A 10,568-nucleotide genomic window follows, 5' to 3' on the forward strand; every position below is an offset into this window, starting at 1 on the left:
GCTTATTTGTCCAATATACAATTTTTACGTGATCGCAAGTCCAATAAAGTTTCAACTGCAACTTGCGTTTTAAAGCTAATTGAAAGTTGCCAAAGAATAATAAATGTATGCGATCTACTTTTACGGAATGAAAGCATACAATATATACGCCTAAACAGGTTTTCCCAAGATCCTCTTGAAAACTTATTTGGCTTTTTAAGATCCAAGTTTGGAAATTTTACAAATCCAACAGCTCAGCAATTATTGTATGCTCTTCCAAATTTATGGTCAACAAAAATTATAAATGAGCATACTACAAAGAACACAAATTGCATTCCAGATTGTGACATTTCCTTAGATTGGTCCTATGAACCAGGAATGATGCAGGAAATTAACAAAAATATAGAAGAATTAGAACTGGAAATATGCAAAGAGAACACAGTTGTTGAAGACAATCTAATTGTTAAACCTACATTGGGTATAGAACCAATGGAAAGAAATTGCCCTGACGACAAGTTGGGAGAACGTAATGCCTTAAGATACTTTTTGGGTTACGTAATTTTAAAAAAATAAATAATAATAAATAAATAATAATAATAATAAATAATAATTGCCTAAAATGTACGAAAACTCTGTCCTCAATGGATGAAATGAAATCCAAAACAGAGCAGTTCATCAAGTCAAAAAATTATAGTTCTGTTGAGCTTTATTTAAAAAATCCTTCTAATGCTATGTTCGAAATTACGGTGCTCCATGTTCAAATATTTGATAAAGAGTTTAGAGAGCGTCCAAACCGACGAAATATTTCGGAACATTTAGTCAGCAGATGCATAGAAGAAACCAATAAACAGTATTCTTATTGGTTTGCGTCTGCTGACCCATGCGCTCTGCACAGGCAAAGTAGATCGCTGATGAGGAAGAGTGGTGTTTTCCGAAACAGTTTGAAAAGGAAACGAACCCCGTACACATATACTGCAGGCAGCTGTGGTGGGCGGGCGGCAGGTTAATCTTCTAGTTTCCATTTAGAATTATACGCACATTCAGAGACGCGGTGATTAGTTATGGTTAATAATGAATCTTTGTCTACATCGATGGTTAGTTTTGGTAGAGAGAGTAGCTCCAATCTCTGTTTTCAGTTTGCTTCAGTTTTCAGCTAATTATTAGGGATATATATCTCGATATGTATATGTATATATATCTCGATATCAGAATTTGTTCTTCACCAGGGATAAGAATGGCTAAGTTGGAATCACAGAGTTGGGACTTCTGGCGGAATGAACAGATCGGCTAGCTTGGCAGGTGTTTCAGTGTTGCTGTTGTGTTAGATAGTGTGTGTTGCTTCTATTGTCGTGGTGCCAAACAGTTGGAATCGGAAGGACCCGGCCGACCTAGCCGCTCATGACAATGCGAACAAACTCCTCGTAGTTGATGTTGCCCTGCTGGTCCTCCATGTTGGCCAGCAAGTGGCGCAGCTCGACGGAGGAGATGTAGCCGCTGGCGTCCTTGTCAAAGTGACGCAGTCCCTCGATAAAGTCATCGGCCGTATCGCCAGAGCGGTCCTTTGAGATCGCCTGGTAAATAGGTAGGAACACCTAAAACGAGGTGCGCTCGTTGGGTTTCAGCTGGTGGGTGCACTTCTTCACGTCCGAATCCGTGGGGTTCTGTCCCAGGGCCGTCAGGCACTAGCCCACCTGCCTCATCTGGATCTTGCCATCGCTGCGGTTGTCGAACAGGTTGAAAGCCTCCTGAAATTCTGTGGAAAATTGTGACTGTTACATAATTATCAGTGAAAAGCAACGTAAATTCAATCCTACAGTTAGACAGTTAATATTTTTTTAATGTTCTCTTTTATTTTATTATAATTTTAGTTAATATACATGTTAGTTGTTTATGTTCATTCTTTCAACAGAAAGTTCAGTTCCTGCTGTACGTGGAGCTGCAGGTGGAGCTGCAGGTGCAGCGGCAGGTGCCGGACCAGCATCATTCCGGTAACGCTTGTGTGCCCTTATGGTGCAGTGGGGACGCCGGCGGCGCCCGTTAGCCCCTCCTGCGTACCACCGCTGATAGGGGTGTCCGTACTGGTAAAAGTACGGACCAGTGGCAGGAGACGGTGGGGGCGGGGGCGGGGGATAGTAACCGTACGGCTGCGCTGCGTAGATTACCGGGTACTGTCCCTGGTACGGTGCAGGGGCATAACCCGGCGGATACGATGTTGGGTAGTATGGATTCATAATTTCTAAAATGTATTAAAACTATTATATTTATTGGTAAATAGTTAAATTACATTTACTTACATGCATGTCCTGTTAACGCGCGCTTTGTAAAATGGAGTGACCGGAACAAAAAAGGGCAATTAATACAGAAAATACTAAAAGTATTTTAAAGTATTAGAGTACCCTTTTAAAATATTTATTTGAAATTGTATGCTTATATTTGATTTATCAATCATAGTTTATTATTAATAAATTAATATTTATTAATAATTATTTATTATATCTTAGTGATTATTGATTATTTATTATTCATTAACATTGCTTATACTACAAAAAATGTTCCTCATTTATGATATATATTATTAATATTTTCATATTCTGTTATATTAAATTTCTATTTGGCAACGTATTAATTATTTTATATTATAATAACTAAAATATGAATTACTATAAGTGTATATCGATTGTTAAATTATAATGTAGTCCAGATCCCTCATTCAGACTTTCATTTCTTCTCCTAGGATTTCAAGTTTATGGCCAGTGGATTTTAAATTTCTTCCCAGTGGATTTTTAATTTCTTCTTTCAAGGCCAAAACAAGATGACAAGCAATATAGCTATTTCACTTCCTCTCCCAAATTTATCATAGCCCAAAAAATGTTCAATGAGTGCGATCAGTGCAGTTGCAGAAACTCACCGCGGGAACGAATTAAAGGTTCGAATCGAACATCTGAAAAAGAGGGGAAATGGGCTTTTTTCGCCTAGGTGGCATCATAGCCTCGTTATCTAAAGAGAGCGGCAGAGTAGATGACGCCTCTATACATTATTACTCTATGATATCGAAATGACTTTTTTATAAAAAACAAAGATACCCGTTACTCAGCTAAAGGGAGTGCGATGGAGGTGGAGATATGCAAACCGACTGTTCCCAAGATAGCACATTTTATTTGCTTATAACTTTTTAAATAATTTTTGGCTTTGGTGAGTATTGATAATAAGAACAAAGTTTAATTTTTTATAAAATAGTATGCATATGCTAAAAGGGTTTTAGCGTTATGGGAGATATATATTGTTGATCAGGATCACTAGCCGAGTCGATCTAGCCATGTCCGTATGAACGCCGAGATCTCGGAAACTTAAAAAAATTTAATAATAAGAAAATAATAAGGTAATAGGTAAAAATTAAGTAAAATTAAATTTATATTCTGTTGTAAACTTTCAACCTATCGTAGAAAGAAAGAAAAAAAGGGAAAACGATGACATCGACTATCAGACACACGTTCCTTAGCTAAAGGACGTGCGATAGAGAAGGAGATATGCATACAGCAAATGTTTTTTAAGATTGCACACCACACCAACACGCAACCTATCGTCTACAGACCAAAAAGCTAATTCATTTTAAATATATTTGATTTGTGATAAACAAGAACAAGAAAGTCGATGACCTCGACTATTAGATGGATGGGAGATGGATGCATGCATGCAGCAAACAGGCTGTTTTTGTGATTTCACTCTTTATTTACTAACAACTTTTTAACGAATTGACGGATTTTAACCATTTTTGGCGTATAGATAGTTATTGATAATCGTAAAAAGGTTTTAGCGTTATGAGCGAACGTTAGAGTGGGCGTGGCGGCTGAAATAAACTTGTGCTGCGCAAGAATCTGCATGCCAAGTCCAAACCCTGTAGATTTCATAGTTTCCGAGATCTCAGCGTTCATACGAACGGACCGACAGATCCTGATCATGTATATATGTACCTGTTATATCTTTCCCACGAATGTAGCATTCCCTTTTACTCCACGAGTAACGGGTATAATTGGGAAATACAACTTTATGAGGATTTTGGTTTACTGAGTCAAAGTCAATCAATTTTGTGTAGATTTCAAAGCTCGTAATTAACTGTCGACACTTATAATCTGTTTGATAAATTATATTGAATGACAAATTGGGAAATTCGTCAGAGTGAAACAGTTTATTTGTGTACTTAGTTATTTCTGGCTTCGCTTAACAGAAAACAGTTTGTAACTTTTCAAATGTGATTCTATTTTCTACTGACCCGAGTTTTAGGACCCCAACAATAAATGTATTTTGTTCATAGCTCGCAAATAACTGTCAACCGTTTTTCTTCAGGCGCTCTCGTTGCGAGCACAACCGAAAAAGTTCATACTCTCCCGCTCTCGCTCTGAGCAAACGACTCTTTCTATCTTCATTTATGTTTTCTGTTGAGCGCTTTTCGTTGATCTCTTTGTACGTCGCTCTTTAATGAGCAGTGCGTAAAGAGCGGAACGCGAAACGCTCGCACAATGAGAGTCAACAAATATATATTATGTGTTAAGCTTTATAACTAGTAAGGCGTTCAGATTCTCTGCACTAATCGAACTTCTTCGTTCACTTAATATAATATAATAGCCAGCACAACCTGCGCTAGTGCACTTATATGAGGAAACTTAAGCTGCAAGTCACTAAAAAATTCCAATATATTTGAATTTAATGGCAAGCGACCAAATGTAACGTCGAAGTTTTCGATGTCGGCATAAATTTTGCGAAATTCAGAATTTTTCCCATGAGTTTTCAATTATGAAAATATAGAATTTAAAATACATACATATTTAATTACATTTTAATTCATTTTAATTAGATGGTATTATTCAAATTTTCAAATAATGGACAATTATTGTTTCTGTTTTTTGTTTTGTTAGCTTATTTTTAACATTTGTCATCGCCTTTCTCAAACATTTCAACGCTCCTGAAAAAATGTAATGGCATATGTTTAGAAATGCGTTTTACTTGTTTATTTGTATATTTACCTTTAATAACTCCGTATAACCCTATACGGGATCTGAGGGACTTTTTCCCGTTGGACCCGTCCAAATTGTAGTTGTTTATAATGTTTTCCGCTATGACAAGTTTGAACCGCTTTGACAGCAGTTCGCTCCCAATAATTTTTGATATTTTCTTTGTCTGAAAATATAAATAAAAAAGAAACATAAAAATGCAAAAACAAGTCGGCCTTGCTCGATACTTACGTAAAAACCGATAGGCTCCGGGGTCAAGGAATTTTCGAATTCATCCAATTCCTCTTCCGTTTTTAACGGAAATGGTACCACGCCCGAAATCTCCTTGACAGGAGCAAACGACACCTTTAAAATGGCGGCGGTTTCCGCCAGTTTGTCCGCCAAAAGGTCCAACTTCTGCATTACGACAGAGATCTCCCTGCGGATCTGGAGAACCTCTTCGGAAATTTTAATCTATATACATTACAAAAAATAAATAAAACATCAAAATAGACTGAAAATAGTAATCGCCCTGATTTTTAGAAATTTGTCGTCAATGGCGATTTATTTTATAAATTTAGAATACAATAAATTTTCAAAAAAATCCGGCCGAATACTTTTTAATATTAATACTGTTACTTACACTAAAAATAGTACTCGGCCGTATTTATTAATTATTATTATTATTAAATTTATAAAATAAATCGCCAATGACGACAAATTTCTAAAAATCAGGGCGATTACTATTTTCAGTGTAGGGTTATAAAACATACCTTTCAACACTGCCATTTGTCATTCAGTTGAATCTTAAAAAAAAACGAAGAAAAATTACAAAATTACACAATAACACAAATTTATTAACTCACTAGAGACCAATGGGGTTTCTGTAAAAAAATATTGTATTAATGCAATCACTATGGATATTGAAACAAGAAAATCAATTTCTTGTGTTTACACTCACATTCCACATCAAACTGGACTAAACGAACTTTTGCATTTGGTTGAGACCTACTAATTTAAAAATGTTAAAAAATACAAAAAAATAGTTAACTCAAATATTAATAAAAAAATTATAAACTTATCAAATTATAAAAAAAAAAAAAAATAAAAAATAAAAAAAAAATAATAAACAGAAAATAAACCATAATTGTAAATAACGAAAATATTAGTAAATAGTTAGAAGTATATGAAATTATAAAAAATAAACCAAAATAATGGAAAATAATAATAAAGAGTAAATAAACAATAATTTTAAATAAAGAAAAAAAAAAGAAATAATTAAAAAAAATAATACAAATGAATTTTTTTTTTGGTACTCAAACCAAGGTAGGTGAATCTTCAAAATAAAACAAGGAAAAACGCTATAGTCGAGTACCTCGACTATCAGATACCCGTTACTCAGCTAAATGGAGATATGCAAGCAGCAAAGCGAGATTAAAATACGCCACCTACTGGCGGTAGACAGATTTAAGCGTTATGGGCGTTAGAGTGGGCGTGGCAAATTTTTTTTTAGATCAATCGATAGGTATTGACGAGACCAATACATTTCAGTTAAAATTTGTTATCTAGCATGAAAACTGTGGGCGTCACAGGCTTGGGCGGTTTTTTGGGCGTTAGAGTGGGCGTGGCAAAGTTTTTTTTGGGTCAATCGATAGGTATTGATGAGAACAATACACTGATAAAAAAAACGTAGTAAATCCAAATATTTCATATTCAACCCAAATATTTTTCGCTTTGATTTTCATCCATTGCGGTTTTTATTAAATTTTAATATGCGCATATTAACCTTTTTTTCCATATTAAATTTAAATATTTTCGGAATAGATTTTAATATTTTAAATATTTAAGTTAAATATAAGCCATATTTAAATTAAATACAATGCATATTTCTATTTAATATTATGACTATTTGATTTTAAATTTTTAAAATTTGAATTAAATAGTACACGTGTTTAATATAAATAGAAACCATATTAAATTCTAAAATTTTAATAGTTAAATGAATAACCGAAATATTAAAATTCAATATAAGTCGTATTAAGATTCAATACTAGACATATTTATTCAAAATATGCCAATCATAATATTAAATATGATAAGTATTCAAATATTTTTGGTACACTAAAAAAAATTAGTACACAAATTTTATTTCTGTTTTTTCGATTTTATTTAAACATTTATTTTTCATTACGGCTTGCTGGAAGGTACAAATAATACAGTTACACTTATATTTATTTTACAGAGATCTGTATAAAACATATTTTTTAGCATTTACATCATACATACATGTGCATTGGATGGTTTGAAAACTCTTCAATGTTTTTTAAGAACTAATACATTTTTAATTATTCCACTTTCATATGCCTGCAAATGGTTGCATGTTTTAACTTCTATAGCATTACACGCTACATACACAGTTGTCAATTCATAAACGAAAGAAAGTACTTTAAACAATCTTAGAGTATTACCAATCTTAATAGCTAAACACTAATTAGTTTTGTAAGTTATCTGCGAAATAAATAGTAAGATAAAAAAGAAAATTATAGATTTCGTTTTAAAGAGATCAATCAAAATATGAATGGTTAAAGATTTGGACCTGAAAGAAAACAACAAAAGAGCACAAAAAAAATAAATAAAAAGACAAAATCCGAATGTAGTCTGACTAAAATTATAAATTACCAATTCCGGCGCCCGCGAGTCAGCATATTTTGGCCATGCTTTCAAAAGCTCAGCTCCATCGAAAGTTTTCACATCCTTACGCCGAGTATGGGTTTTATTCTCAACAGGAACCTCCAATATTTTATCCAGTTTTATATGCTTCGTTCTGGAATTTGTATATTTGGCATATATGTATGTATGTTGGTTCGAGAATGTATTTGTTTGCCACTGCGAGGAATGATATAGAAAAAATGTATTATTTAATTTAAAACCTACTTTGCCGTATTCTTACTTTTAAAAATGTATTTATTTCTACGTTTTTTACTTACCTATGACTTTGCCAGGAACGGTAAACGCACGCTGTGTGTGGGTAGATGTGTTGCAGTAAATGTACATGTGTGTGTTCGCTAGGGCACGCTCAACTTTGTTGGCGACCAAGCAACGGTAAACGCACGGTGTGATATATGTATGTGTGTGTAGCTGCACTTGATTGTATGTTCATACGTTTCTGAGAACCGAAAATTTTAATCCACTTAATAATTAATACATTCTACGTGCATATGTATGTATATGTATGCGTGTAACGGCGCGCGCTAATTTGTGGTATTCTAGGAAAACGCAGTACGAGTAAAATATTTTTGATAATTTTAATTTAACTTTTATACACACATATGCACATATTAATTTTTAGACTATTTTCACTTTAAAAAAGATACGACACGTCCTACTTCTTTGGCTGCAATTATGAAATGGCAAGCGTCGTGCCGTGTTGAAAAAGCGGAATCAATTGTACATACATATGTACATACATATGTATGGCCGAATACAGTTTAAAGAAAAGACATGCCGCGAAAAATGTACTTTTTGGCGTTGAATGTTGCTGCCAACATACACACTTATTTATTTAAAGAAACTTCACATGATTTTTTGATAGCGCGATCAAGTTTAATTTTATATTTGTATGCCAACTTCACTTTTATAAAGACCCGACACGTCCAACTTCTTCGGCTGCAACTCTTCAATAACACGCGTCGTTTAGTGATCAAGAAGAAGAGTCATTGATCAAAGCAAACGCGAAAGAATGTGTGTAGGATAGAACAAAAAAAAAACCGCCAAGAATTATCTTAGCGCCTTCGTTTTTGTTCTGCCCATTTACATACGTACATACATATGTACATATGTCAATTTACTTTAATGTATATAAATTTGTTTTTAAAAATGTATAATGTTTGGTCTGAACAAATGTATGGACATGAGTATACAGTTTATGAAATAAATCTTTTTGTTAAAGTCAGCTTAAAATATTTATTTTAAATATTATCGTACTTAAAAACGGACATGGCAGAAACTAATATTTAAATATGAAACATATTTAAATGTGATAGTACAAATAAAATACATTTTAATTAATTAATTTGTACGTAAATATAAAAGATATCTTCTTGAGGTGTTTTTATTTGATATAAACATTGAAAAACCCTTTCAAATTGACACTTTCTTTATTATTATTACAAACATTTTTATTTTAAATATTAAAAACTTTAAAATAAAATAATTTGAATACTCAAAATTAATATGAAACATTTTTAATTTAAATACGGATTTTTTTAATTCTGAAAATATTAACGATAAATATAATATTTTTAAAAATAAATATAAACAAATTTAAATTAAATATGCTCTTCTTTGATTTAAATATTTTAGTATTAAACTATGCAATTTAATATGTTTCGTATTTAATACAATGTTTTTTGTATTAAATTTAAATACGAAATATGAAATTTTTGATTCAATATGCGGATATTTAAATGTACTATTCCATTTTTTTATCAGTGTACACTTCAGTTAAAATTTTTATTTTAGCATCAAAACTGTAGGAGCCACAGTTTTGGGCGGTTTGTGGGCATAAGAGTGGGCGTGGCACATTGCTGAAACAAACTTGCGCTGCGTAAGAAGCTCAGGAATCTGCACGCCAAATCTCAATAGCCTAGCTCTTATAGTTTCCGAGATCTCAGCGTTCATCCGGACGGACAGACAGACGGACATGGCTAGATCGACTCGGCTAGTGATCCTGATCAAGAATATATACAGCTGTGATCATGAAAATAGTAGTGAACTTGAGCTCACCACGTTAGGCAGGAAAATCAATTGATAACCACAATTTATTTCAACGATGTTTTCAAAATAACAATTTATATACTTAATTTTATCAGTTCAGCTGATTTTGTTATTCTAAATTATTATAGTTTGCACTTCAGAGCTTATAAACAAAAAAATCACAAAATTTGGCCGCTCATGAAAATAGTAGTGACTACTAAAAATTAGAAAAACTTAACTAAAAACTCCAAAATATCTCAAAAAATCATAATATCTTATTATCTAGAATCTAATATTTAGTTGAATATCCTTTATTCTGCAACACGGATGTGCAACGGCGTGGCATGGAATCGATAAGGTCTTGGCACCGCTTTGCCGGAATGTCATGCCAAGCTTGCTGAACCACCATCCACAGCTGAGTTTTGTTTATTGGTTTTACAATAGAAACAGCTCTCTTAACATCCCCCCACAAGTTTTCAATAGGGTTTAAGTCCGGAGACTGAGCTGGCCATGTCATTACGTCGATCTCTTGTGATGCAAACCAAGCCTTCGCGTGCTTACTTGTGTGTTTCGGATCATTGTCTTGTTGGAACGTCCACTTTAAGGGCATTTCCCAACTGGCATAAGGTAGCATAGTGTTTTCCAAAATTTCAACGTAAACATTTTTGTCCATTATGCCATCTATCTTATGTATAGGACCAACCCCAGCATAAGAAAAACATGCCCAAATCATGATGCTCAGGCCACCGTGTTTAACGGTCTTCTTTGTGAACTTTGGGCGAAATTCCTGGTTAGGTGGACGTCGAACATACTCTCTAGAACCAGTACCACCAAACATAACAATTT

The 10,568-nt window shown here is 33.5% G+C and overlaps 1 protein-coding gene, 1 long non-coding RNA gene and 1 pseudogene across 7 annotated transcripts; all 3 read right to left on the minus strand.

Annotated features, from left to right (window-relative positions):
* Positions 1-1,182: 1,182 nt before the first annotated feature.
* On the minus strand, positions 1,183-1,736 carry LOC108011205 (myosin-2 essential light chain-like; annotated as a pseudogene).
* On the minus strand, positions 1,555-2,407 carry LOC118878265 (uncharacterized). Its single transcript, XM_036820151.3, has 2 exons — positions 2,274-2,407; positions 1,555-2,215 (listed from the first exon to the last, which is right to left on the minus strand). Exon 2 carries the CDS (start codon positions 2,208-2,210, stop codon positions 1,860-1,862), a length of 351 nt encoding a protein of 116 aa, XP_036676046.2. The 5' UTR covers positions 2,211-2,215; positions 2,274-2,407; the 3' UTR covers positions 1,555-1,859.
* A 4,988-nt stretch (positions 2,408-7,395) lies between these two features.
* Positions 7,396-8,731, minus strand: LOC136117108 (uncharacterized). Of its 6 annotated transcripts, none has more exons than XR_011604706.1 (4): positions 8,600-8,731; positions 7,955-8,133; positions 7,647-7,853; positions 7,396-7,563 (listed from the first exon to the last, which is right to left on the minus strand). It is a non-coding gene; the product is annotated as an uncharacterized lncRNA (long non-coding RNA). The 6 variants fall into 6 exon arrangements; XR_011604705.1 differs by having other exon boundaries at positions 8,518-8,730; XR_011604704.1 differs by having other exon boundaries at positions 8,522-8,729.
* Between the last annotated feature and the right edge of the window lie 1,837 nt (positions 8,732-10,568).

Source organism: Drosophila suzukii, chromosome X (assembly GCF_043229965.1).
Source record: "Drosophila suzukii chromosome X, CBGP_Dsuzu_IsoJpt1.0, whole genome shotgun sequence".
NCBI lineage: Eukaryota > Metazoa > Arthropoda > Insecta > Diptera > Drosophilidae > Drosophila > Drosophila suzukii.